Genomic DNA, 27,996 nt, shown 5'->3' on the forward strand with positions numbered 1-27,996 from the left:
TTTTTTTTTTTTTTTTTTTTTTTTTTTTTTTTTTTTTTTTTTTTTTTTTTTTTTTTTTTTTTTTGTCTTACGTTTTTTTTTTTTTTCATCTCCACTAGGTTCCTTCACGAGACCATCCGCGATCATGTCCTGACCCCCGCTCTTTTTCCAAACCTGCTTCTGGCGACTAGGGCCGCGCTCTTTCCTTTGAACGCCCGGCCAGCGTCCACAGCGGTAGATGGTCGCGCCGCGGCTTCGGCGCCGCAGCTGTCCGTGCAGCCTCCAGCATCTCCTATGGTGAAAGGGTCTGTTAACGACGCCGCTGGCGCAAGTGACGCTTGCAGTAGTGTTTCCTCGTCTGGTGTCTCCGCGACAGCGCCCTTATCGCCGGATCCGCAGCCTTCCACGCCCGACGTCGCTTCTATCAAGCGACGCTGTGCGACCAGCATTCTCTCCCGGCTTCCTCGCCCAATCGCACGTCGTTTCTTTGGTGTCCCGTCTGCTCCTATCGAGCACAACCCGCCGTCCCGACACCGAGGGCGACTGAATAGCTCCGATGAATCTGAATCGCCCTGGCTCGACTCTCCTCAGGCGTCATCGACTGTCTCACCCGCAGATTGCGGCCACGAAGAGTCACTCCTACTCGCTGCCATTGAGGAGATTCTCGACCTCTTTGCCGATGATTATTGCAATAAGCATTTAATATATTCCATCATAGAAGCCATTCTCACAAAGCTCCTTCCGGAGTTGTCTGAGCGCAGCATCGCCGAGCTAATGGAGGACAGGGGGGTACCCCTGGCCTCGAATTTGACTCCACCTACCCATGCGGGCTCATAGACGGTGTACAGTGTACGCGGGGTAGTGGTGTTCGCTACATCGAGATATTCCCCTAGGATAATAATGTTAATGATACCAATATCGCATAAGAACCTTTCTCGTCGCAATGCCGTAGGCAAGTAGTGCTAAAGCCACTCAGTTGAGCGGTATGTAACCCTCTTAATACCACGTGCCCATGGGGTGGTGGCTCATGGAGTCAACTAGGGCGTGCCACAAGAAAAAGGGGTGGGCCCAAACTAAGTCGAAGTAAACAGTTCCCTTAGCTCAATCCTCGTGCATGCCCCAGAATACAGGCGTTGCAAAAGGTCTTTTTTTTTTCTCGACCCCACCCACCAATGGCATGAATCCAAAGGCGTCACGTAGTAGTAACAATACACCATTGGACATGATGAGAGATCACCAAAAAGAGACAGCATAGTAGATAATAGTAGTATGATATGTAATGGTTACAAACACATGCCGGCATGGACAGGCAAGCAGGTCAAGTACCGGGATGGTACAAAAATGCCATCCTGCCTGGACCGAACGTCAAAAAAGAAACGAGGCAAACCTGCAGAAGAGTCAACGAATGACAAGGCCTCCCGATCCAGGCGTGCTAGCGGGGGGAAAGGAAATCCCGGTTGCTGGCAGGCCGAAGGCAGGACCTGACAGGGTCCCTTATGGATGGGTACCTTATCTGTCGAATCAGGCCAGCCCACCTCCCCAGAGACAGCGCATAAAAGACCGGGGGGAGGATCAAACAAGGTATTAGTTGGTGGGAATAGCGCAGAATGCGGTGTAAAGAAATAAAGATAATCACTAAAGCGAGGACAAATAGGAAAAGGGAAGTAAAGAGGGGAAAAGAAAAAGCCACAATTAGTCTGTAAAACCGTATGATCACGAGCCTTCCAGGTTGTTTGCCAGTTGAGTTTAACCCGGCTGGCAGCCCTATCAACGCACATCAGGTTAATGCACAAAGAGTTCCAACGATGTTCAATGAACAGAGGAAAGTAAGCAAAGACAGGCACAGAACAGAGACACACAAATAATGCAAATGCAGGTAAATCCGCGCGAGCGGGTAAGTTCTGGATAATATGCTCGTCTCGAGACAAAAGTATGTGAGCCAAATAGTGGAAGAAGCATTGAACAAACATCCCAAGACCGTATTCCAATGTGACACTCCTCTCAACACCATAAGATCCTGTGAACAGGATCAAGTAACTGGGTTTCCTTCCCTCCAGACCGGATATTTGAGGTTGCCCTCGCGCGGTGTATCAACAACAAAAGAAATTTTTCTCAAGGCTTCGACAATATGGCAGAGCCGCTGACTGACAGAAGATTGTTCGATCTGGCATGAAAATGCAATGTTAAAGCAGAATACCGCCCGGTTAAAAAGTCCTATGTGGTATAAAAGAAAAGAACATCAGAGAAACACCAAAGGAAATAAGTAGAATAATATGCCAAAGTTAGCGATCACAAGTAGTCAGTACCCGTATATGATGCCATGGTTCGGGAGATCAGCTGGCAAGCAAAGACCGTCTAGCCAAGACTGTGGATACTTCTCTTCCTGTTCAGTTGTGGCGAATCATCGTGTTCGTCGATTCGAGTGAGGCCTCCTGGGAGTGTCACTTGCTGTGCCTTGGCGAGCTCAAGCCTTTCCATCAGCTTCCCAATTGTCATGTAATCGTCTGCCCCAAGTCCTGAAGGCTGCTGTTTAAAGTAGTTCATCACAAGTTCTAGTGCTCTCCTAGCTTCATCCTGGGTTGGCGAACCCGGGGAGCTAACTGGAGACACAGTGTTAGACTTTGAGAACAACGGTGGGTATATGGACTTGGCTTTAAACTCCGGATTGCTGCGATTGCGTTTGATTGTATTCGCCGACGTGTCAAGCGCTGGGAGAATTTTCTGGTCGTGATGGTCGTCAGGGGGAGATTGATGTTCTGAGACTGAGAGTGCCTGTCGTAGTGCGGCTTTTGTCAAATGCTCGGAGTTTTCGTCAGTGGCCATAAGACTCGGGTCAGACGAACTGAGCGGAAATGTTTGGCTGCGTGGTCTGGTGGAATTGCCGTCCGCGGATGAACCAAGAGACTGGCTAGTAGGAGTGAATGGACTTTCCGTCACGAAAGTGGATGTCGGGCTGGTGAGCCCAGCAGAGAAAGAGCATGTTGTGTCCAGCGATGTTGTACTCTTGGTATGCGTGTGTTGATAGTCACTGGCAATTTCTGCGAGACTCTGAACAAGCTCGCCCCTGATGTTCTCATTGCTCTGGACGGGCGATAATGGCAATGGTGACAGAAAGCCTGTTGGGGATGTAGGCGAGAGCAACGTGGGCGACTGGACGGCAGATGCCAGTGCTGAATCAATGCTTAAACAAGTAGGGCTATCCGATTCGCTCTTTGTGCTGGTCCAGGAGCCCTTGCGATTCCTTGCACCCATCAAGTTATACTTGCGTTTAAATTTCTCCAACCAACTTGTACTGAGCACCTTCTCCTTGCCGTCTGAACTGCCACAAGTACTAGCAAAGAAAAGGGCCTTCTCACGTATCATCTCATCGTTCAACGGATAGCCCTGTTTTTGGTAGTTCCGTGCCCAATTAGACAAAGCCTTCTCGATATCTGGGACTCTTCCTTTGGCCCTTTTGATAGGAGATCGACTGCCATCGTCCGGATTAAGATACTTATCTTTCTGCCGCAGGACCTTTGAAACAGTACTTTGAACAGAAAACAATGTCAGTTAGACGAGTATCCGGGGAGATGGGGATTCAAGAAGAATAAATATACCTTCTCTCGACACCGAATAATGCTGCAAATCGCACTGATTAGTCTGAAGAATCTTCCCTCAGTGGGATCAGAGAACGCTTTACCTCCAATGTCTGTTTGCTTGGCTGTCTTATTCTCCTCGTGATAAAGACACATCCGCCGACGGTCTTCATCCGTGAGAGTCCTGCGTGGCGTTGGGTTGCTATTCGACTTTCCACTGGACGACTTGCCGGTGGATGATTTGCCGGTGCTCGACTTGCCGGTAGATGCCTTGCTAGTGGAAGCCTTGCGAGGGATTGCTGGAATGGTTGGCACTGGGGCAAGTGTGGGTGGTGCCTGCATCAAGGGTACAGCTGGCATGCCCGGTTCTGGGAACGGCCCTTGATTCGAAAGCATACTAGGCCAGGAACTCGGGGGTGGAGGCATGGCTATTGGTAATGTCTCATAAGGTGGAGGGATATCGACGCCATAGGACGGGTCTAGTGGTACGACTCCGTATCCAAATGCTTGATAATCCAGCGTTGGAGATTGCTCGGAGGGACTGAATCCACCTATATCAAGCCAGGAAGTTTGCGCGAAATCATGTTCCTGCGCATGGCTGCTCTCTGTGTCCATGTCTGGCGAGCTAGCCCCAGGCGTGGAGGTTGTATATGGAGGATGAGAGACTAGGAGGGGTAGTGATATCACAATTGTCGTGAGTGGTGGTAATGGTTGCACCGAAGTCAGTGCCCGACGAGGACAGTCTATCGGCGCACTATAAAGATTATAAAGACCGAAATCGGGTGAATTGGGAATTGATAGACAGGCGGAATAAGCAATGAAAGGTAGTGTCCAGTAACGATGGACAGCTTAAGGCCAAGACAAGGTAGGCAGACGCATGTTCGAGCTTGAACGGATGATAGACGAGGGAGGATGGTGCGATTACGGAAGCTGAGGCGCTCGCATGCATCAACTGGAGCGAATGGAAAGCGAAGATCCTCGGGAGCAAATCTCCTTCACACTCGTAGTTCGGAAAGGTTCCCAGAGTAGCGCATACCAGACACCTGCAGCAAGCTTGGAGACGGTCTTTTGCTGTACAAGGGGAAAAGACGGAAAAATGGAGAGGCGGGTCGTCTTATTATGGGGAGGGGTGGGAGGAAGTGCGGCGGGTGGGTAAAGCCTGGAGTTTAAAAAAGGGACAGGCCAGGCCACCGGCACAGGGACGATCAGGGAAGGAAGAGAATCAATTGGAGAAGGAAACAACGACTAGCAGATGGAGGTAAAGGTAAGGTACGGGAGGTACGTCAGTTCACGGACGAAACTGGGCGGAGAAAGCAGTAGTAGTAGTATACTAGCAGCAGTGGTTGTAGTAGGTATGGAAGGTAAAGTAAGTAAGTAGCAAGTAGTAGATATAGTAATACCCCCAATGCATGGATGTAGTAGGTTTGTGCAGTACGGAATACTAACTAAGAGGAATGTACCTGAAGCGTATTCGTGGTATACTTACTCCTACTACTTCAGGTTTTAGCTGGTAGATCAGTCGGTATCCTCCGTACAGATGTCCTTACTGGGGATTACTAGTACTAGTCGGTCATGAATGCTCTCTAGGTAACCTGCTTCCTGTTCTGCATCAGCCGATGAGAATCGATACAGATAGATAGGACCTCCTACGGGAAACTAAGTACTACTAAGTTACTGAGATACATCGAAGGGCTGGATCCGACCGATTTGAGGAGGGGGATCCCCGGTTCGTTGATACCTAACCTATCAGATCTATCCAAGGAGATTATTACGGACAGCCAGACACGAGGCCGCCGCCGACGATGCGATACATCCAGATTTTCAGATAGCGAGGAAACCTGGAGCTGTGAGAAAATTAAAAAATAAATTGGAAGGGTAGGGGGGAAATAAAATAAAAAAAGAAAATAAAAGAAAATTAAAATAAAATAAATAAATTAGAAAATAAGAAATTAAAAAATAATAATAATAAATAAATTAAAAGACGCAGGTCTTGCACGACGATTGGGCCGCGAAATCGAATAGTAAAGGCAGGCACGCTAAACCCCAACCAGGTGATGGGTGGGGGAACTGCCGCTGATTGGCAGGGATCTAGATTGACCAGCAGGGATCTGATTTTGGGTCCAAATACCGCTAAAGGCGCATGGTAAGGCCTCGTACCACTTCGGGTCAGCATCCTGTATGGTGCATGACGGCTCGTATCGTGGTTGCGAATGGTCCGTTCCTAGCAATCAGACAAAGTAAGTAAGTAGCAGCAGGCTCCTTGAGCTTGACAAGATGACATTATGATGGAGGTGTCTTCTCCTCCCACCGCAGAGATTTTCCTTTTCTTCCTGATGTTACACTGGCGGTCAAGTACACCAATGACCGTTGGCCTAGCGTGGTATATACCTGGTTAGTCGAGATCACTCAGAGGGCATTGGGTAGAGACCGTACCCGATTTCGAGTGGAGCAGCAGAACATGGTAAGCATAATGTCGTTGATAATTCAAAAAGGGCAATTGAACGGTGGATGGATGAAAGGGATAGGTCAACTACGAGAATAGACAAATAACCTTTTTTGTCATTCCTTTCTCTTGTCTATGTCTTCTTTCTTTCTGTAAGTTGCCTGTCCTTCTTCTTTACAATCCTAATGAGTATAGTTTGCTTTGAAACATTATTTCTCGACCTATCTATCTTCTTGTTCTCTGCTTTCTTTTTTTCTTTCTGTCCACTGTTGGCTTGTCTCGCCTCTACTTAGTTTATTTGTATGAATGATGCGCGTTTATCTTCCTTTGATTCTGTAGAACAGTCATTCTCAAAGCAATATATCCCGCAAGTTGGAAGAAGAGAGATGTGAGTGGGTCATGCACCATCAAATAGATGATGGGATCGGCCTCGGACCAAAGTTATGGACAATCGAGAGGAACCCTCGAGGGCAAACCAAGGTTCAATTGACGGAACGGGGAACGGATCGATAAACCGCTGAACCTAAATGCCCGCATGACATGCTTGCGGACAAAGAAAGAACTTCGAAAATATACTGGAATGTCGCTCATGATCAAGCGGCGAAATCCCAACGGTTTCCTACTGGAGATACTTCCCGGGATGATAAGTGGGATTTTTTCAATTCCCAGCACTGACCGGCCCTTGTCGTTTTGTGGCGTTGACCGAATGTCAGATCTGACTGAAGAGGGTGGAGACAAGGGGGGTGGTCGCATGAGATGAGGGGAAGGTCACTAGAGATGTAGAAGTACTAACAGGTCATCAGGAGATAGTGAGTAGTTAGTAAGTAGCCTGGGAGGGAGGAGGGGGGAGAAGGGAGAGAAAGGAAATGAAATTGACAAAAAAAGTAAGAAAAGGGAAGGGGGGAAAATATCGGAAAAGAGAGAAAATATGAAAATATTGACACCGGCAAAAAGCGGTCGATCTTTCAAGGAGACTAAAGGCGATGAGGCCTGAGTGGTGCAGCTGGTTGAGCTAGACTGCCACTTTCGGAAGCAGTTTTTGTTACCTTACTGGTATTAGGGAGGCTGTCAGAATATGATTCCGACGCCGAGTTTCCGTCCATGGCATAATAGACTTCACATCTGAGGACTCCGTATATTTCCCTCGCTCTCCTAGTGCTTAGCGCAATCCGGCTGAATAATGATTATTCAATCATGGTTACAATGTAACAACATTATTTTTTTCTTTTTCCTTTTCTCTGCTTGGAAGTGACTCGGGCCTGCTCACCAATAGTTGACGCCCATGCCAGCAGCCAGTCATCAGCGAGTAAATGCGATCTGCATAGTACTTTGTCACGAGAAAATATCGTTAGAAGATTATATGGACGAATGAGAAGCGGCAGATCGATTTCAATTTATTTTGCCTGCCATGCTAACATGGGGGTTGACCAGGGTTGAAATCCGGGCTCCCCCTATCAGAACGTGCACAGACCGGATAGTTCTAGTCAGAGAGAGTCGGTTCCTTTTAGCACGACTGAAGTTCAAACCAGCATGAGGTCCTAGAGCTAGGACCCCACGGTCCACCTGGGACCCGCTGCGGTCCACTCCGGGCCGACAACCTAAGTAAGCAATGCAAATCGTCGCACAGGTTGTAACCCAGAGAGGATGGCAGGAGTGGACTGAAGAGGGGCTGTCGTTGGTCTTCTGGAAGCGATGCAAAGGCAAAGAAGATTCTTGGGATGGGAATATAGCAAAAAGTTGGAATTAAATCAGGCACGGGGGGGCTCCGTTGGTGCGAGTAACAAAGGGGATGGATTGGGCGGATGAGTTTCGACGCATTGGGCCATGCTTACCTACCCGCCTTGAACGTGAAGATAGTGATCGGCCATTGATCATTCGAGGGTAAAACTTTTCCTAGGTCCGGTGTAACTTTCTGGCCACTGCGAATCATTGCAAGCTTTTAGCCTTACTTGTCTGACTCCCTAGGAGTCGGAGTCGGAGTCGGTCGGTTAGATTTAACTTCCTGTCAAAGTGCGCCCCCCCTCCTCTTCCTCCTGCCCCCCAAATGTCCGCTAAAACAGCATATCTCATCTTCCAACACAGTCTGGCCAGGTACTGATTAGATGAGGGGGAGAAAAAAAGGTACTGCATTTCACTTCGATCCTCTGGCCGTGCGACTTGGGTGCCCTGAGCGGAACGCGACAGGTCTACATGCAAGTGCAGCCTTACTGGGGCTTCAATAGTGCCCAAATAGTACTAGGGGCTAAGAGTTCCCCGTATTCAGTCTTTTGGTATCAAACGTTATGTAGGTACGTATGCTGTACTCTCTAGGGATGTGAGACTGATCTGGGATCATTTCTGGCTGCATCTTCCGTTGCCAATCCGCCCCGCTTGGGTGGATGGCCACGAGGCTGCTGTCGTGAGTCAGGTACTAAGTGATTGTATGTAATACATTTCCCGTGCAGTCAAGCCTTAACTATCCGTCACGGTGTGATATATATGAAATTAGATTAAGTGACGGTGGACGAAGGGCCTTGTTGTGTAGACAGGAAGTCATAGTGCTATTATGATAATAAGGTTATATGTGTCTGTAAGATGAAAGTATTCAATGGGACAATGAGGTTGAAATATGAGGGGGGGGGGGGAAAGGTTTGATTTTCGATTGCAAGCAATGCCCATTGAGACAACGGATATTATTACCATGAAGCCATCTGTTTCGAAGGTCGTTGCCACTTTCCGTGCGTAGCAGCACAGCCGAATGTCCAACAGATGATCTGCTTGTATCTGCGAATCAGAGAAGCCGGTAATTTGGTATTTATGAGACGTTACCATATAAAGCGACACTCCAGTGTACGCTTCCTGTGGAGGGAGGTATGCTATCACCACTGATGTATGCCAATGAAACTCACATATACTCTATACACGCAAGGTTTTTTTGACTCGCTTCTGCCTGGCCAGTCCAATTTTCAAGATGTTGCGCTTCGCCCCCTCCCAAAAAAGCTGGAGTGGGAAATGGAAGAGAGGAGAGAAGGAAATAACGCACAAGAAGCATTGAGGTCATAGTAGAGGCCAGCAGCTGCTGGAGAAGGCGCTTAGAGCAGAACGTTTACTGGCTGAATCCAATGATCCGCTCAGCTACAGGGCCTCGCATGGACCAGGGTATTTAGTAAGTTGTAGTAGAGGAGGAGGTCGGAAGGGGAAATGGCCGGGGACGGGCCGGGGTGTGCGACGACAGGCACCGAATGAGGCACCATCTTATGGTAGCCTTACCGGTTTACCAGACCAATAATAGATATCTGTCAGGTACACAAGCCATTGCAGGAGTCAAGGGGGCTTCTACTGGATTCGTTTATTCCAATGTAGCATGTCCCAGGTACATGCAGTGTGCACCGCTGTGCCACCATTCTACCTTGCTAATTACCACCGTAACCGCCCATGGTGGGATTCAAGAAGAGGGGTGGTTCGTCCTAAACGGAACACTTCCGAGTCCGACGAATGCCTAACTAAATGTCTCAGTGAGTATGACATCACAAAGGAGGAACAAGTTGTACCATGAGTAACTAGTGGACAGTTGCGGGCGTCTGCTGGACTAGTGAGTATGTAGCGGTGGGATCGGGAATGGCCGAGGTATGTGTATGTACTTGTTTAAAAGAGAGAGAGAGAAAGAAAGAGAGAGAGAGATCTGAGGCCTACATCGGAGTGGAGATTGGCGGGTGCAGTTCGCGCCTGCCTGACCAGACCCTACGGTCCCGTAACAGGTAACATACCATCTACCCATCCTCCATGTCTTCAGATCACCGATATAAGGATTCCTTGTCCTTTACAATACCTTCTCCGCTTCAAGCGCCATTCCTCACGTTATCCATCAAACAACCCTCGATATCGCCGTGGGGCTTCCTTTGTGTGTTGACCAGCGCAAGCCACCACGGTTGTATTGGCTATGGTGATGGCCGAGGATACCGCGTTATCCAAGGCAAAATTGCTTGGACTGGATGGCCGTGAAGAGAAATGGCATAATAAGAGAGCTCATTTGTGCGAGGCCGTTTCGCATCGTGATATTCCCGGCAAATAAGGTGAGACGGGCGGAGAAGGAGCAGCATTTAGATGCAATGCAGCCTCCACTTCCCAGTGGGAATCAACGTCCGTCGGACGGTGCGTTTTCGGTCATCTGATGAGAAAAAATTCGTTTGGATTATGGAGTACTGAGAATTGGGGATCACGGGAACCAGGGGAGATTTCAGCCATAACGCTTGGCAAGGCCTTCTTCAGACATCCATTCGGCCTGTCTGTCGAGGCTGTGCCGCAGCAGAAGAGCAGATCTCAACATCAGGAGACAATGTATTCTTGCAAGTGACCAGGGGGGGAAAGATAACCCTTCTATCGGATGCATTATCCATTATTCGCTAGAATAATATAGGAATAATATAATTCGTCGTTCACGAATCATCATCCCTCTGGAGATACTCGGGGTTGAGAAAGGCACCCCATCACTGCAGGAGGTTATCTGCTGAAATGATCATCATCAGCCATGCTAAACTGCTCCACTTGGCTGAGGTTCCCTGTCCGCTTGCTTTCCAGCCTGTTTAGTGTCTCCAGCTCGGGCTTGTCCTCCCTAATTTTGTTCCTAGTTTTGCCCCTCCTTTCCCACCATTTCCTGCTGGGGTCTCACTCTCTCCCCCATCGCTACCAAGTTCTGTATACAACCTAGCCCGTTCCCCTTGCCCTCCCCACCCAGCCCGCCGCAATAAAATGCAGTCGTGCATTAACTAACAGCAACGGTGACTCGCCCGTCATATGCAGATGAACGCAGACTTTGGAGCAGGGCGCAGGACAAGCTCCGCTTCGCAGGATTAGTAATACCGCAGAGGGATTTCCCGGATCTTATAGGAGTTGAGGTCCTGTTATGAGCAGGGAATCATTACCGCCCGTCATGACAGCTTCCTTCATCCCGCTCGCCCGCGCAGACCGCTTCTTGAGAAACTGTCAGTAGCCATGCACAGGGTACTCTATACTCCGACGAAGACTTCCAGCCTGCATTATCGATGGAGCAGGCGGTTATCAAGAGCCTCGCCTGGAGCCGGTTATTGGTTCAAGGGGCCAGACACTGACCAAATTACTTATCCGGTCGATGAGAGAGAGATAATCAGCAATATTGTTGAAAGGAAATTAAGAGATCAATCCACTAACTAAGTAGATAGTAGGTAAGTAAGTAAGATGATCAAGCCATTCTCATCTGAAGTCGAACAATTACTCTGTTTAGTAAGTGCTGAAATAAACCCAGGGTTGATTTAGGATTTACGCGACAGTCATAGCCATGATGAGCTCACCATATTTCCGAGAAACTGCCAGTGCTGATAGAAAAGGATAAGATCGCAAAAACCAAGAGAAAATTTCTGAACCACTGACGCCATGGCCTAGACAGTTAGTATCTAGACGATGGCTAATGATTGACCGATTACGCCGCCTCTCACTAGTATACTTTAGATAGTAAGTAAGTATCGGTACTTACCCCTCTCTCCTGGTAATCGTACCGTATGGTTATGACAGGTACGTCATCCCGGCAAATGAAGAAATAAATGAAGACTCGGCTGAAGGGGGCAGACGGCATTACTTACTTACTACTACTACTTACACTTCACTACTACTATAATAATCCCTGCTGGAGTGTGTCCTATCGAGGTGCTCCTCCAAGTACCCCAGACCCTGTCCGCATCTGCAGGCGCAGCCATTAGCTGCAGAAGGTCAGGTACTACTTACTTCCACCATCCAACTACTCATACCGCTCAAGAGGCGTCTCTAGAATGCCAAGTTAGTTGAGCATAGCATTACTATTCCACAATAATTAGTCCTAATCAAAGATTCACCACAGCATCAATCTGGATACTGCTAGGTTTGAGAAGACTGGCCTGGCAGTGAGTGTACGAAATACTGTGCCCGACCATGTCCCCCCCTCTCAATCCACCCGTAGACTAACTAGCTACATATTAGCTAGAATGAACGCACCGAACTCAGGTTTCTTACTTACTAACTAACCCCAGAAGCGTTCTAATTGTGGCCCTCAACCGACTCCTCCACTCGTATAAATGGAGCCTTCGTTTAGAATGGACCAAGAAAAGCCACCCCCATCCTCCATCTTGATTGGACCTGACACCTGAGTGCTAAATTGGTCGCGAACGGTAAGAATAGCAGCAGCAGCAGCACCACCACCACCACCACCACCACCACAATCATACCTTTGGTAGATCGTAGATATTCAAGTCATAATGATTTGTGCTTGCTCACCATCTAATTATCTACCCACGAACATGTCCTACGTCTCTAAATCTAGATCACTACCACCTAATCACCCCCAGCGAGCTTGCCCAATCCATGCTACATCCATCTACTCATAACATACCCTACCTACCTAGCATTGAGATAGCTCGATATGCACATGGCCAGACTAGATCAGATCAGACCCAACTAGGATAATTCAATTTCGCCTCGCATAAGATCGCTCCGTAAGTATGAACTCCGATCTCAGCGCAGCAGAACTAAAAACAATGCTTAAATGTGTTCAGTCCATCTATCTACATACATACGTACATAACGTGCAGGTCCTAACAAACCAGGTGATATGATGATTAGATTGCCTGAGCACCGGGAATTGTGCACAGTGCGTATATACTACACGTTGGAGCGCATGGATCATCTTTACTAAGTACTAGTACTATCCTGAATCAGAGCTCCTCTTCCCCCTCTTCATAAATGACACCATTGAAGCGAAGCAATAGGAAAGAAGAAATAAAAATAAACGAAGGGAAAAGGAAAAATAGAGGGACGTGCGCTGTGCTTTCTTTCTTGCTTTTTCGCTTCCTTGCTTGCTTGCTTGATTGCTAACTAACTAACTAGTCAAAAAAGCACAGGCCTGACTGGGTTCGGCTGGTCCAAGCGATGTGGATGTTGGCTGACCTCGAACCTAAATTGTAGGTTACTACTATTATTACTACTACTAATAGAAAAGAGACAACTGCGCCTGGGCCAGGAAGGAGGGGAAGGAAGGAAGCGGTCAATCAATCAATCAGAATCAAATCAAATCAAATCAGTTCAAAGAAAAAGAACTGAAAGGCAAGTAAGTACGTAAGTAGTAAGCGAGCAAATCCCTCCGCACGGAACTTAGTAGTACTACTAGTAGTGGTTGGAGAGTTACTCGATTGATCTGTGTGCGCATGAAATGGAAGTATGGTTACATAGTCTAGTTGGTTCAGATTGGTCTACGAGACTGGAAATGCTAGTCTGGGCCTTTGATCTAGAACATCCCCGATCTTCTCTTCTCTCCTTCTTTCACTGGTCCTTTTTCTCGGATCGGGACACTCGGCTTCGACCATACATCAACCAAGGATGAATGGATCGAAGAAACGCTCCAAAATAAAAATAAGAATAAGAAGAGGGGAAGGAAAAGGATGAAACAAAAAATAAAAGAAAATATAAAAACGGCAGAACTACTTAAGTACCGCTGATCCAGGAGAACAAATTTGAAGGGGGAAAAAAAGAAAATAGTAGCCTATTCCAGCCCTTTTTTCAGCGTTCGTAACAAAAACTCACTGCCTCCAAAGCCGCTTTTGTTTTTTCTTTTCCTCTTTCGCCTTCCTAAAAGAGGATCGCGCATCACACAGATTTGAGTAGTAGTAGATAGAAAAGAAGCAATCCAATCCATACTGACTCAATGGTATCCATCCAGGCTTCCGTCTTCCAGACGAGTGATCGTGCTGAAAATTCAGGGCGGCGTTCGCCAGCTTCTTCTTGCTGCCCGTGCGCACCTCGTCTTCCCCCAATCACAATCCTTATGGCATCTCACGGAAATATGTCACAAGGGCCGGGCCTCTTGGACCTGATACTTGGCGAAGCAGCCCCAACACCGCTACCGATTTCGATTCCCTCTCGAGTCCGATTTCGATTCGCCATAGCTCTCGCCCCGTTCATAAAAGCGGATCCTTCCAAGGATTGGATTCGCGCTCCAGTAAAGACTCATTTACCGCTTGACAATCGACACTGCAGTTCACACCCCCGCTAGTTAGCCCCGGAGATCCTAATGATCGCTTGTTTGAGGTTGAAGTTAAAGAAGAAGTACGAACCGATATCTTCGTCTGCCAGCTCGTGTGACAGACCAACACGCTGCGGCTGGTGCTTCACGGAGCGACCATACACAATAGCGTGCTTGAACTGGTCCTTGATCGTCCTGTGAATAGAATTACACTGATTGCGCGTCAGCGGATCCCGTCTAACAAGGGTGATCGGGCCTGCCGAGGTAGAGGGAGCCTTACGAAGTCCTCGACCGTGCAAGAATGTGATCTCAGCACCACGGGGGCCGTGTAATCGGGAGCCTTTCCTTTAGGCTTGGTGTAAATGCGCCGGAGGTTGAGCTTTTCCCACATCATCTCCAAAAGTTCGTCGATGTTCCAGCCATGCTCAGAACTGATTGGGCAGGCGTTAGGTATCCGGTACAGCAAGTCCAACTCCTCAATCGTAATAGCATCAATCTTGTTCAAGGCATAGACGACGGGGATGTAAGCCCGACTCTTAGCTTCAAGAACATCAATAAGGTCATCAATCGTTGCGTCACATCTAATGGAAATATCTGCCGACGAGATCTTGTACTCGCTCATGACAGCTTTGATTTCCTAATGATTCAAGTCAGCCAGAGTGCACCACGTCAACGTACTTGGTATTCCAGAAACCCACGTCGTGATCAATATGCGTCAAAGGAACGGTGCTTGTGATGGCAATACCACCCTTGTCCTTCTTCTTGAAAGTGATGTTGGGCGGCTGCTTGTTGATACGGATACCAAAGCCCTCCAATTCGTTCTCGATGACCTTCTTGTCGACTAGCGGCTTGTTGACGTCGAGCACGATGAAAATGAGATGGCAGGTCTTGGCCACTGCAATGACCTGTCGACCACGACCCTTACCATCTTTGGCACCCTGAATAATACCAGGAAGATCGAGAATCTGAATCTTAGCACCGTTGTACATCACTTGACCAGGGACAGTCGTCAAAGTCGTGAACTCATAAGCAGCAGCTGTACAAAGCACCATTAGCACCATACCGTTAACTAGGACTCGCCTGCAACGAACCTTCGGAATGCTGGCCAGTCAATCTGCTCATCAAGGTACTCTTTCCGACGGAAGGGAAACCAATGAAACCACTTTCCAGAGTCAGTATATAACCCGCACACCTTCGAGACTTGTTTTGCGACATACACACTAGCAACACCGGTACGGGCGACATCGAAGCCAGCTAGCAATCCAATAGTCAGTAACTGACACATCCACCGACACAGACACTCTTCACTTACCACCACCGCCGCCACCACCACCGCCGGTCGGAGTCAACAGCTCTCGCTTCAGCTTAGCAAGCTTGGCCTTCAACTGTCCTGCACAATGCCATCAGCTCTGTCTGCTCTCGAACCAACTCCAAAACCCATATATCCCATACCCAAGTGATAGGCCGTCGCCTTGTTCTTCTGAGTCCGAGCCATCTGAATATCCGATCAGTATACGAATTCCGGCGCAAGATATTTTTAACGGGCATTCGGCGCGAACCTCGTCCTCGACTTGTTTGATCTACATTTGTACACAAAGACGGTCAGCATAATCCAGTCTGTTATTTTAACTTTCAATATGAACAGTAAAGAGAAACAAAATAAAGCAATAGTGGCGGGTTATCCAACCTTCTCCACGGTTGTCGACATTTTGGCGGTTTTATACGAGTTTCACCCCTCGCAAACGGTACAGAATAAGACTATGCAAGACAAAAGAAAGAAAATTAGGGATAATTAAATTTGCAGGATTTCCACCCTAGCGATCGAAACCCTTTCCAGCGGTGTCGTGGTGAGAACCTGAACGAAAACGCTCGCGGTATGTCAGTCGCAATGGTGGAGATACAATCTTTGAAATTGTGGCCGCCACTTCATTTGTCCGTTTGCTTCGTCACATGGCGGGGAGGCTGCCTCAGGCATAAGTGTTCAGGCATCCAATCCACGCTTATCGGCGATTGTGGCGAGAGCTTTTCCTTCCGCCGGGATCGGGGATCATCCCACATCCACCATACTCAATTCACAACGTTCATTTACATTGGCTGGAGACTCGTAGTGGCTTCAATGGATGCTGTGTGATATACAATCATTCTCTGCATTGCTCTAGATCAGTTTGTCCACTCAAAGACACCATACACATTCCCTCCACTCTGTCTTTACCACCATCTATACTTCCTTCCGAATCCTCCGATAACCGAAATTATCTATATCATACAAGAACCAAAGAGAAGCACAAAAGCATTTATTTTCATAAGTCAGCATGCCATACATCAACACAGACCCCTGCTCCAAACCCAATCCTTCTCCGAACAATGGGTTCGAGAATCTCGTCCAAGATCTAAGTGACGCTCTGGGTCCGAGCTCGGGTCTAGATTCCGATGACATTGATCCAATGGACATTCTGCGCTTAATGGAACGCTATGACTCGAATCCAAATGAATGGCTCCCCTTTGCGCTGGGGGACTCGAAAAAGAATTACACAAGGAATCTCATCGACGAGGGCAATGGCAAGAGCAATCTGGTGAGTTCCTCGTATCTTACTTGCGTCACACACCTTTCGTACAGTTGCCTAAAGACAAAGCCATTGAGGATCTGTACTGACATATTATGTTCAAGCTCATTCTGGTGTGGAGTCCAGGAAAGGGAAGCGCAATACATGATCACGCTAATGCACACTGCGTCATGAAGGTACTATCATATTCTCCTTAGGAATAAGTTATCCGTCTGCGAACTAAGCTAACCAACTATTCAAACAACCTAATGGCAGATCCTGAAAGGCTCTCTAAAAGAAACACTCTACGCCTGGCCAGACCAAGGCAAGCTTCAAAATGGAGAATCCTCTCCACCGCAAATAAAAAAGGAGACTATATACGGTGAGAATCAGGTTACGTATATGTCCGACAAGGTTTGTCTAATAGTCCCTTCATCTTAAACAATATACTGGTTCATACTATCACTGAGCGAGGTAGGGCTAATTTTTGCGTAACGTCGCGTGTTTTACAGCTGGGCCTTCATCGAATCTCGAACCCAGACCCTAATGATTATGCCGTATCGTTGCATCGTACGTTCCGCCATCATTCTCGTTATGGCTGTTCTACGTGAGATTACATGCTAATATTGTGATTCATTGAAAGTATACACGCCTCCTAACGCGGCAACGCACGGCTTCTCCATCTTCGACGATAAGACCGGCAAGGCCTGTCATATCAAAACGTCGCATGTTTATTCGGTTCGGGGAGAGCGGTGTTGATTGGAGTGACTGTTTGTTTTTTTCTTATTTATACCACCCCTACTTATTCCTAGCATGATAATTGCGTTCAATTGTATGGCGTCTTGTCGTTCGATAGCCTTATGCTGTTTATGAAATAGACTAGACGAGGGCATGTAAATAGTATTCTTAGAAGGTTAAGACTTGCTGACTGGAAGCGAGAGCGCGCAAGACTCCCATGACACAATCATAGCTCTTTCAATTCGCTCAAACCACAATATTAATAAACATAAAGTAACCGTCGTCAACTCAGTCTTGGAACACTCAAAGCAGGTCAAAATCACAAGGATGCGCTCCTAATGTATGGCATAGTAACAGTTTGTATCCGCAAACGAAACAACACGGCAATTGGATGCATATGCATGTGGTCAATAAGATACTGTACAATGCCAGACAAGGTATAGAAGGAACAAACAAGAAGAGAGCAGCAAAGATAACAATGCTTCGCACAAAAAAACAAGAAGAGATGTGAGACAAGACAGCTAGCTAAGAAATAAAGATAGAACTCGCATTGCTGTGGAATAAACAAGTAAATCAATGCTCAAAACAACGCATTCATACATAATATCGTACGTAACTCATTACTGTGACTCCCTCAAGAATGACCAGAAGCAGCCGATGAGCGCATCAAGATCCGCTCAAACAGCAAATCTGGATTTTCCATCACTTCGGACTGACGTCGACGAAGGTCCTCGAGGCCGACTGTAGGGTTCTGTAAATCTCCAATATAAGTACGTCGCTCGAAGGAGGTGCAAAAAGATATCAACCGTGATACCCACCCAGTCCTCCTGGTTCGGCACACCGTGTGCGGGCGGTAGTAGCCCTGTGTCGAAGTCTTCTTCACCTGGGATAGGGGGCTTCCTGCGAATAGGTGCCGGGGTTACGGGGAGGCTTGGCCGTTCTTGCTCGCTGGGGAAGTCTGTCACCCGCGTATTGTTGGACCAGCTGAAGTTGTATCTTTCTTGACCAGATACCAGGCTCTGTCCTGTGCTGGATGGGCCGCCGGTGAGCACCTGCACCCTGCCTTTGCGGGTTTGTTGTATGGATTGAATGTATCTTTGGATCTCCGGGATCTCATCCCATGCATTAGACCGCGAGTACGTGTCCCAGGATTCGGTGGGCTCTTCAGATGTCCAGGACGTCACTCGAGAATCAAGCGATGGGCCAGACTCGTCTTCCGTGCTTTCAATGAAGGATTTTGGAAGGGTAAATGTAGTTGAGCTCTGGTCGTCTTCTGGGAACACGCGCGTTGGTCTAGGTGCATGACTCTCCCAAGGGAATACCTGGGCGAGCTTTTCAGGCTCCGGCTTGGTGCTAGGGACGTCGTAATACATGTTCTTAGGTGCTTCCGGGTAAGACTGTGGAGGTTGGAAAAGCTGCTCATCCTGCGACATGGCGTACGTCTTCTTTGCCAAAGCGATACCTTCTGGTTTTGTGTTCAATGGCGGTGGTTCCCTAGAAGCGTCAGAAACAAGCAGTTTAGTGAGGTTATTGAGAAGCCTACTTAGATGCATCCCATTCTGCCTTGGGTGGCTCAAACGTAGTCTGTACTTCAGGTTTTGGCGATGGCGGTGCAGGTGGCTGCTCCTCAGGCACATGGACTGGCGCCGTAGGCTGTTGGTGGTATTCGTGCTGGACATGTTGTGACTGTGGGGGAGGTGCTTGTACATTTGATGGCACGCTAAATTCATGTGCATGCGATTGCGGCTCGTTATGGGCTACAAATGATGTCTCGCCTGATTGAGGGTGTATGTATGCCGTCACATGCTCCTCTCCACGAACATACCGCGGAACGGCACTGATGATTGGGGCTTGTACACTTTCAACCGCACGCTGTTCCTGTCGTTGCTCGTGCTCAGTGGGTCTACTTGAGCCTGCTACAGGCGTAGGTTCGGGAGCCGGGGCTGCCACACTCTGTTGAGGATGCGCTTGGTAAGTTTCATGCGTTTGGTGCACCTGAGGAGCCTCGTGCGCAGTTTGTGTATGGTAGCTTGGTGTCGATGCTGGTGGATGAGTAGGTGGCTGAGCTGGCTGGAACGGCGCGAAGTCCTGGTGAGATATCTGTTGGTGTTCTTGCGGGGGTTGGTATTGCGCTTGCGACGACGGTTCAAAGTGCGTTTCTCGAGCTTGGTCATGGTATACATGCTCCGTATACTCCCTGTGTGGCGGCTGCTGTACATCATGCTGGGGTCCCCCAGAAAATTCCTGGTGTGGGCTTTCCACCTGAATTGTAGGCAGAGCTTTGGTTGGTTGGATTGGCTGCTGATATCATTAGCTCACAAACACTATGTGAATATGCCTCAATGGCTATCCATAGGTATAGTACTAACATTCACAGTCACGACAGGGCGATAATGCCTATCATAGACAGCCCACCACCTTCCCAGCAACTGATTATACGGAGAATGAATCGGTTCCACCTGCCTCGCCATATTCCAGGGTTTCTGGGCACCGATAAAATGGATCATGCTGATCGTGCTCTGGAAATGCTTGTAGGCGGGGATATACTGGTAGTTCGCACTGGGTGTGCAATTGTACGAAAAGCTCAGTCGGTGCCAATTGCGAAAGTGCATGTTCAAAAGCCCCTGGTCAGCGCCATCGAAGCTGATACCTCGCTCTGCCAGTGCTCTAAGAGCAAGATAATCCTGTAGATTAGGACGGAGTACCATAACACCGCTGTTGAAGCAATCCGGCCAGCCTACGTCTGGCACCGCTGCGAAGTCCACCTCCAACTCTAGGAGTTCATCGGGCGCTCTGAGTGCGACCACATCACAATCAATGTAGACTATGCGCTTGTACTGTGTTTGACGCCAGAGCTCGATCTTTGTGAAGGTTGCGATCAAGTCCGGCCGATCCATGAGCCAGAGGTTCGCTGGAGTAATGTTTGTCAGAGGGTGCACGGGGATTAGTTCATCATAAACAGCCTAAGATGTGCTAGTCAGTGATGGCACTGTGAGGTGGGAATTGTTTAGCGTGAGTGAAGCATGCGCGTACCTGAAGTTCCTGGATTGTTGCTGGCTGCAAGCTGTCCGGGGTGAACAGAGCAACCAGCTTAGCTTTGGAGCCATTGTCCCGGAGGGAATGAGCAAGAACGGTGGCGCCTATAGATTGGGTGGAAGCAAGTCAGAAAGGGAGCTTTGGACAGTGGTCCGATGGTAGAAGAGGCTTGCATACCTGGGAGATAGTGATCACTCAATAGAAGCTGTCGGGACCAATTAGTAGCAGGCAACGTGATCACGGGGTGAGGAGGCGGAACATACAGTGCAGTAGACGGCACTTCCTTGAACCATTGCGGCGGGAGGTGAGCCGCGCGATCCACGAGACCACCAGCTACGAGAAGGGAAGTGATGCAAAGAAACAAAAACAAAACGAATGTGAGGTGCACGAAGACGAGAAAGAAAGCAGGAGGAGAAGGCAGGTTGAGAGCTAGTCGAGGTACTGAGCTAGTCACCCCCAAATTACTACGATCCCCCTCACTCGCAGGTGACGTTTGGAGCTAAACCCCGCCCGCCAGCATAATCAGCAATCAGCAAGTCGGTCCGGCTGTGAGCAGTCCTTGGGAGGCTGGGGAGTCAAGATGCGGATGGAACCAGACTTGATTTTCTGGCTGGATTTACGAATACCACACGACACTGAATTGAATTGAATTGAATTGATCTGCTCGCTGAATGATGGGTAAATGGAGGATACAAAAATAAAAGGGTAGCTCGTTCGTGGCTCGGGACCACTCTGGGGAATAGAAAAGTCAATGCGCACACTGGCTGGGGATGGTCTGAGGGGGACAAAAGGAGCCAAAGCCAACGCCAGGGATTAATTGGTGAGGAGCGGCAGAGCTCAACTGCATCAGGCCGCGTCCCCGTGCCACCGACGCTTGCTCCTCCCGGCCGCTTTATTCACCGGATGTCGGAGGAGATGCACGTTGCGTTGCGAAAAACTCCCGTCTATTTAAGGAGGAAGGGAAAGCATCTGTGAAATTCCGATTGCAGACCAGCCTAGAAGCCAGACCGACAGCCAACCACCCCGAATGCCCCTTGCATGTCCGCACTCTTTATTCCCCTTTGAGTGCACCGATAGCGGTCTCGGCGCGGGAACAAGAAACCGTGTACCTGGCTTTGTGTACCCTGCACCTGCTGAGCCAGTCTCGGCAAAACATTCACGACAACGAAGGAAGGACTAAGTCAAGGGGCGTCCTAAAATAGCAATTCAAGCAAACAACACGATCGGGTCAGTTCACTTCCGAAGAGTTACTACAGCCGTTGGATAGCAAGCCTTGATAACCGCCCCAATGTCCTCCTTCTCGCCCTTGACAGCCCACTCAACTGCCTTTTCCAAAGCAACCTGGCTCTCCTGTTCCAACGGAGTGAAGTGGCCCGAGAGAGGAAGCTCGACCAACTGACTGTCTGCGACAAGGTAATCGGCGAGGCCATCCAAGCAGATCTGCGGCTCCAAGGCAATGTCTCCCTTGCCCCAAATGACGGTCGCACAAGCTTTCAGGGCCCCCTTGGGTCCATCATCAAACAGTCCAGCCCCGCTGCTGGCACGACGACCACCGCTACTGCTCGCGATGCTGTGCAAGGCACTAATCGTCTCAACAGATTTGTCCCAACGCACGAAAGCAGTTCCATCTCGGTAATAGCAGGCCATGTGCTGGAAGCTCGACGGTGCGCGCTCATTCTTCAGTGACTCGGGATATTGCTCTCCATCAGCGGTCTGAGTCCGGGATTCTGCAACCGATGGACCCAAGGAGCTAGCAAAACACTCCGCAGCATCCTGAGGCGTGTACTCCCGCTTTCCGAAGGAACCCCTGTGAATAAGCTTCAGGAAGGAATAATTTCCACCTCTTCCGAAATACCGAACCAGAGGCATGGGCAGCTGCATAGCAAAGATGTACTTGGACTTTCGAAACTGCCGAAAAATCGGGCTCAAAGTCGCGAATGCCTTGAAAATCATCGACCGTGATTGGATTGGCGAGCGCGAGGCCGTCTTCAACATCTTGCCAGATGCGGATAGCAGGCGACTAATGTTGGACGAGGCAAGTCGAGGCTAACTTCATCAGCACAACCGAAATCACCCCGTAGAATCTCTGCAATAACGTACCAACGGCCCATTACTCAGGATAAACCGATCCGCCAACTGAGGAGCTTCAGCCGCAAGCCGCATAGAAACAACACAACCCCAGTCATGCGCGACAACAACCAGCTTCTTCTGGCGCATACCGGCCTCGGTATCCACGCCATATTTGGCTCTGATCGCAAGGATAAACTCGGTCAGACTCTCAAGCACATTAGTAGGCGAGTAATCAATCAAGCTATCAGTCCCACCATAACCGGGCATATCAACCGCAATAAGGGTCGCAGACTGCTGAAGAGACGAAGAGCTCAGAATATTCCGCCAGATGGCCCAGCTATCGGGGAAACCATGGATGAAGACAACCACGGGTTTCTCCTGGTCCAACGAGGCCCCCTGATCATTGCAAACGTAGTGAAACTTGAACCCATTCCTCAGGGTAAGTATATGATGAGAAAAGCCATCCCAATCCTTGGATAAGTCCCAGAACTTGTTACGCGCTGTGTACCCGTCATATGTCATTAGCTTGGGAACCCCCGCACAATCACAGTAAGGGACGTAAACAAAGAAAATAATAGCAATCAAGATTCTTACCGATCTTCAACTCCAACTCCTCCTTCTCCGTAGTCTGCTTAAAGAAATACCCCAGCTTCACAGCAACAAGGCCATAAAACAACAGTCCGCCCAGCCCATAGGTCAGAACCACAGCTGATTTAAGCTTTCCAAGCAACCAAGCTGTCGGCGTCATGATGCATGCATGTATGTATCTGTCCCATGCAGATACACAAACTGTCAATCAATCAATGAACAGCTGGTAGCAGCACTTAATCGCCAGTACTACAGTACTTAGTGAGGTCCGCCAACCGAAGGAAGAGGAAACAAAGAAAAAAGGGGAGAAAGTGAGCTGACGACAACCACCAGCGGAGGCCAGCCAAATTTATAGACTGAGAGCAAAGCAAACAGAAAATCCACCTGACGGAACTAGCCCGAAAGAGAGAAAGGGCTTGATACTAGAGGCGGGAAAGAGGGAAGGATTGAGGTGGAGGGGAAACGGTTCTTGGCTGGTGAGCAAGCATGATGGTAGTGTGTGTTTGATAGACTTAACTACCCAGTGCTGGTTAGTTCAAGTGGGTGCTGTCTATTAATGGGGCAAACTCCGAGACTGGAAGAGGTCTCCGCCACCCAAGCTCTCTTTCTGGAACTACTAACTCGGTGGGAGGAAGAGACGAGGACTGGGTCCGATGACCTAATTCCCGCTCAGATGGGACCCGCAGCATGTGAAACGGGGCCACAATTGATTATTAAAGTATAGAGTATAAGGTTTTTGTGCATTGGTGTTTGGTACAGGACGACAGCATAACTGAAGATATAAAAATTATGAGTTTCATTATCGATTTCTCATTTATCGTATATATACATCAATTGGCAATCCCAAAGTTTCGTCTCATCATAGCAAAGGCTCCCAAACGCCATATATGTCATACGTTCGTTAAAAGTTGGGGAATATGACAGATAACAAAATAGCAAAAACTGGCAGCCATTATACAAAGCTAGACCGAAAACCCCAAATAATGTCGATTGTCGTCAACTAGGCGCCCGTACCTAATGGGTGTTTTAGTATCAGAAATCACAGGGTAAAGAAGGGGATAAAAAGAGTGCACTTACTCTAGTAAAAGTCGGAAGAACCAGACCTCCATGTCTTCACTCCGAAGAGCTTTCTGCGCCCATTCCCGGCCTTGCTCGGCAAGCCTTGGTGCGATCACTCTGCCCTCTTCTTCGGATTCAAAGTATCGCATGGCCTCCAGATAATCATCTCCGGTCAGGCTCAAAGGTACGTAATGTGTCCAGGGTTTGAGCCACTCATCATGCCATTCACGGAAGATTGAGACCTTATGAACGAGACTCCTGCTGCGCAAGAACGCATAGAACCGACCACTGAACGCATTCCCATCCATGTCCAACAGATGTTTGTACGCCCAAGCGTCTTGCTGATCAACCGGCTCCGCCAAGTCAAAATATTCTTCCTGGGCGGCACAGTCCTTATCATCACATTGGCCAATGTACGTGAACCGAACGTCGAAGAGGTCGGTAAAGGAGTTTCGACCAACACCCCTGGTTTTCCATTGGTTACTTTCGGTCTTGGACAGTATCTTGGCTGTGTTGAGGGCATTAACTTTGCCGACGAACAATTGTCGGTGCTGTCGCCGCCAGCCCCCAGCTCTGGAGTATCCCCCAGTTGTTGAGCCTCTCCAGAACATTCGGCTGTCCTTTTCATCCCACTCCATATCCTTGTCTTCTTCATAAGGTACCTGGTCTGACCAGTACCAAGGGCTAGGGTACAGGATGTCCTGGTAGCTCGAGATCTTGCTCTGCGAAAAGACTGGAAACAAGTCATGTACAGCTTCAAACCTGTTCGGCCGGTCAAAGAACCCGTACTTATAGCGGAGGGAAGGTGAGTTGCAAATGTCGGAAAAGGCGCTGATGTTGTATATGAATCCTAACTCGCCTTGAGCATAGGAGTTTATGTTATCCGGAGCCTGCTCATCGAGGGAGCGGACCGGACTATCGACTGGACAGGAAGACCGAGAATAACTCCATGTGGACTGACGGGTGAATCGGTTGAAACGGGTAGTACGCACTTCATCAATGCGATCCCCTTTATTCAAGTCGCTGGGTCTATCTGACCATGCATTTATGGGCATGGTATTCACAACAGTATTCTGAGAGACTTGATCTCTGGCAATTGCAACCAGCCTCTGAAGATCCTCGCTGGGTACGACAACTCGAGGCTCATCGAGGGCATTAAACACGAGATCCATATCAGGCAGATACTCGACAAAACTGTTGATCATCTTAGCGGTGGCACTACGCTGCCAGCCCTGCTCGAATGCTCCACCTTCCACCAGTGACACAGACCCATTTCGGATCAGTACCCCGATCATAGAATTGTCGAAGCCCAGCGTCTCCCGAGCCCGATCGCGAATAGTCTTCGGTTCGAGGGCCCAAAATGGCAACAGAGCATGATATATTGTATCGTATTCATCAATCAGCTGAACCCCTCTATCCTTCGCAAATTGGAACCACTTGTCAAAATGCGGGGGCGGGTGCATGTTGTAGCGCTCTCGATATTCGTCGACAGCCTCAGCCAAGGTCTTCGATTGACGTGACAGTAACCGATCAAATTGCTGCTCAGCATTCTTGACAAGCGATGCAACCGGATGAAGACTGTCCGGCTGAGCAACCTTTCGGTAGCCAGTCTGTTCAATAAGCTGGGCATTGGACGGCACTGGGGGCCTCTGCAAAGTAGTTGGAGGCCGAGAATCGGGTGAAGGATAGAGGTCCACAATAGGTGAGGGTGAAGGACTGGAACTTCTGAAAAGAATGAGACATAATGAGATGAGGGCAAAGGTGCCTAGCCAGACCACAAATCGTTGGGTTCGCATCCTGCCACCAGGGCGAGTCTAAGCCATGCAGAGAGACGGAGGTTGTTGTTTGTAAACAAAGCGGGAACTAAGCAGAGGCAACGATATGTAGTCTTATCGGTGCCTCAAAGATGCTTCAATCCTCTATTTCCAGCGTGGGGCCAAAGCCACTAAATCTCTGAAGAAATTTCTGCAATAAAGAACAATGGTCAATGACGAGAATGTTCCACAGGCATTACTAGCATTCCATTGATCTGCTTGATGGACGAAGAACGATGACGGGTATCAACCAGCGGGAAACTTTATCGGTCGGTCCCTCTGGCAATCCCGTGCACTTTACCCGTTTGGGGATTAGTGAGTGCCTGTGCCTGGTTATTACTAGATCGGGCCTACAGATGATCCTGCACCCGGAAACTAGCTTCTCAAAGTATACTATGATGTGAGTTAGTTGAGAGACTTCTTGTTGTTACTAATTTGAATAGGTCCTCACGTACTGTAATAGTTGTAGGTTATACCCTTGTGTGTGTGTGTGTGTGTGTGTGTGTGTGTGTGTCTCTGTTTCAATCATTTGCCAGTCCATATTAACTAACTAATCGACTTTCAGCACGTATGTTTGCTAAGTTAGTTGATTGAGAAACATGTGACATTGAGTCATCTCAATCAGTCAGACTGCACCCGTTTTCTCGTTTGATATCCTTTTCTTATTTTATATTCCTCTTTTAGACGCTTGAGATTAGCTAGGACTAGGAAGGTCTCTAGGGAGAAGCTATATAGCAGGCAAAGGCTCTGGTGAAGTGCCTGCCCGCAGTATCGTTCCAACATCCATTGGTTACATTACGTCGACGCGCTAACCTATATCGCGTCTATCCAACCAGGCGACGGAGAGATCACAAATCCTGAAGAATACTTATAATGTTATCTTTTAACCCACCATTTCCCCATCTTAATACAGCTAAGAGATGCTGCAAGAAATTCATTGAACTCTCTTTCAACGTCGTTCTCCAGGCACCCAAACACACCATAAAAAATCCTCTTCTCGAGGTTTCTGAAGGTGAAGCCATAACTCGTGGATTGGACCCTCTGTGGTGACAGAAAAAGCGAGGCACAATTTGGCGTTAGGCGAATCTTCGGCCACCACAGTACTGTCTTCGGTGGTTCCTTGGCCTTCGTCCATATCTTGGAGATCCGAGAGGTTTTTGAAGATCTGGAGTGCTGCTGAACCACCTACTGCAGCTTGGTTCTGTGCCTGGTACAAGTTTCCTCCAGTTGCAGCAGCCTTTGCTTCGACTACCAAAAAGGGAAATCGAAGGCCAAGAGGTGTCACATGGGGGTCACTGATAAGGCTGGAGGTCTCTTGCAGGTCAACTAGAAATCTTCGTGCGATGCTACGGTCCTTTTTGGGTACAAGGGCGTTTGCTAAGTTCTCATCGGACAAACCAACACCTATATCTGGACGTGGATCTTTGACTTTGAATATGGGAATGGTTGGTTCAGCCGGGTTGATAGAGGGGGATTTATAAAGGTTGTCGGTGGTTGTGCTACCGGGTACGATCTGTTGTGACCGGTCTCGTTTTCGCGGGATGGTAGCAATAGGGTTATAGACTGGAGGCTTCAGATCCTCACGCCAGTCTTAAAAAGTCAGCATGGTTGAGTGTTAGAGCATTAGGGGGTCAGCTTACCTCGATTGCGCGCAATTTCGAGCCCACCGGGTTTTAGCTCGTCAATTGCCGTGTATAATGCTTCTGTCCATTCAGCTTCTCTGACTGTTTCCGGACCAGTTCTTTAGATTTGTTCCAGAGCTTCTCGGAGACCTTGTATAAGTTATCATCGTTAGCATCTAATACACAGAAAACCTTATTATCTGTATGATGCTGGATGTCGATGGGAAGATCATCGTCAACAAAAATATTCGCACGCCGGAGAAGTCTGTAACGATATTGCGCATCACTTAGCCTGGATGGGCTGCTGGACCGTGACCGTTGTGAGGAGCGGGTGGATGGGAAAGCACCGGGATTTCTGGTATGCCGCTTATACTTTGCTCTGGAGCGATATCGAGACGCGTAATAAGAGAGACGGGGCGTGCGTTTTGGTCATGCTCCTTAAGAGCATCAATTGTAAGGCAAGCGGTTGTAGGAACGCGCTTAGAGGGGAGAGGCGAGCCAGAGCACGACCGCTTCATTTGTACCAT

At 48.6% G+C, this 27,996-nt stretch overlaps 7 protein-coding genes across 7 annotated transcripts; 2 read left to right on the forward strand and 5 right to left on the reverse strand.

Moving 5' to 3' along the window:
• Window positions 1-270: 270 nt before the first annotated feature.
• Window positions 271-893, forward strand: BDQ94DRAFT_145832 (uncharacterized protein; the record flags this gene model as incomplete). The annotated part of the gene is made up of 1 exon (XM_026766714.1): window positions 271-893. One exon carries the CDS (start codon window positions 274-276, stop codon window positions 814-816), a length of 543 nt encoding a protein of 180 aa, XP_026624857.1. The 3' UTR covers window positions 817-893.
• A 172-nt stretch (window positions 894-1,065) lies between these two features.
• Window positions 1,066-2,141, reverse strand: BDQ94DRAFT_52082 (uncharacterized protein). The gene has a single exon (XM_026775962.1). The coding sequence runs from the start codon at window positions 1,947-1,949 to the stop codon at window positions 1,263-1,265; it is 687 nt and encodes a 228-aa protein (XP_026624858.1). The 5' UTR covers window positions 1,950-2,141; the 3' UTR covers window positions 1,066-1,262.
• Window positions 2,142-3,449: 1,308 nt separating this feature from the next.
• On the reverse strand, window positions 3,450-4,333 carry BDQ94DRAFT_52091 (uncharacterized protein). The gene is made up of 2 exons (XM_026775964.1): window positions 3,659-4,333; window positions 3,450-3,597 (listed from the first exon to the last, which is right to left on the reverse strand). Exons 1-2 carry the CDS (start codon window positions 4,167-4,169, stop codon window positions 3,557-3,559), a joined length of 552 nt encoding a protein of 183 aa, XP_026624859.1. The 5' UTR covers window positions 4,170-4,333; the 3' UTR covers window positions 3,450-3,556.
• Window positions 4,334-13,692: 9,359 nt separating this feature from the next.
• On the reverse strand, window positions 13,693-15,686 carry BDQ94DRAFT_52259 (GTP-binding protein RBG1). The gene is made up of 7 exons (XM_026775965.1): window positions 15,452-15,686; window positions 15,312-15,389; window positions 15,217-15,253; window positions 15,091-15,161; window positions 14,698-15,035; window positions 14,280-14,636; window positions 13,693-14,211 (listed from the first exon to the last, which is right to left on the reverse strand). Exons 1-7 carry the CDS (start codon window positions 15,492-15,494, stop codon window positions 14,026-14,028), a joined length of 1,110 nt encoding a protein of 369 aa, XP_026624860.1. The 5' UTR covers window positions 15,495-15,686; the 3' UTR covers window positions 13,693-14,025.
• A 334-nt stretch (window positions 15,687-16,020) lies between these two features.
• BDQ94DRAFT_145859 (putative cysteine dioxygenase Cdo1) lies at window positions 16,021-17,482 on the forward strand. Its single transcript, XM_026766715.1, has 5 exons — window positions 16,021-16,572; window positions 16,668-16,739; window positions 16,819-16,956; window positions 17,055-17,112; window positions 17,186-17,482. The coding sequence occupies exons 1-5, from the start codon at window positions 16,312-16,314 to the stop codon at window positions 17,299-17,301; spliced, it is 645 nt and encodes a 214-aa protein (XP_026624861.1). The 5' UTR covers window positions 16,021-16,311; the 3' UTR covers window positions 17,302-17,482.
• A 432-nt stretch (window positions 17,483-17,914) lies between these two features.
• Window positions 17,915-25,829, reverse strand: BDQ94DRAFT_160248 (putative capsule-associated protein CAP1; the record flags this gene model as incomplete). The annotated part of the gene is made up of 7 exons (XM_026769191.1): window positions 17,915-18,031; window positions 18,087-18,774; window positions 18,824-19,322; window positions 19,646-20,243; window positions 21,568-22,362; window positions 22,417-22,886; window positions 24,155-25,829. The coding sequence occupies 7 exons, from the start codon at window positions 25,827-25,829 to the stop codon at window positions 17,915-17,917; spliced, it is 4,842 nt and encodes a 1,613-aa protein (XP_026624862.1).
• Window positions 25,830-26,544: 715 nt separating this feature from the next.
• On the reverse strand, window positions 26,545-27,996 carry BDQ94DRAFT_180021 (uncharacterized protein; the record flags this gene model as incomplete). Its single annotated transcript, XM_026773528.1, has 5 exons — window positions 26,545-26,791; window positions 26,824-27,437; window positions 27,488-27,524; window positions 27,584-27,841; window positions 27,883-27,996. 5 exons carry the CDS (start codon window positions 27,994-27,996, stop codon window positions 26,696-26,698), a joined length of 1,119 nt encoding a protein of 372 aa, XP_026624863.1. The 3' UTR covers window positions 26,545-26,695.

Source organism: Aspergillus welwitschiae (assembly GCF_003344945.1).
Source record: "Aspergillus welwitschiae strain CBS 139.54b unplaced genomic scaffold BDQ94scaffold_21, whole genome shotgun sequence".
In the NCBI taxonomy this organism is placed as follows: Eukaryota; Fungi; Ascomycota; class Eurotiomycetes; order Eurotiales; family Aspergillaceae; genus Aspergillus; species Aspergillus welwitschiae.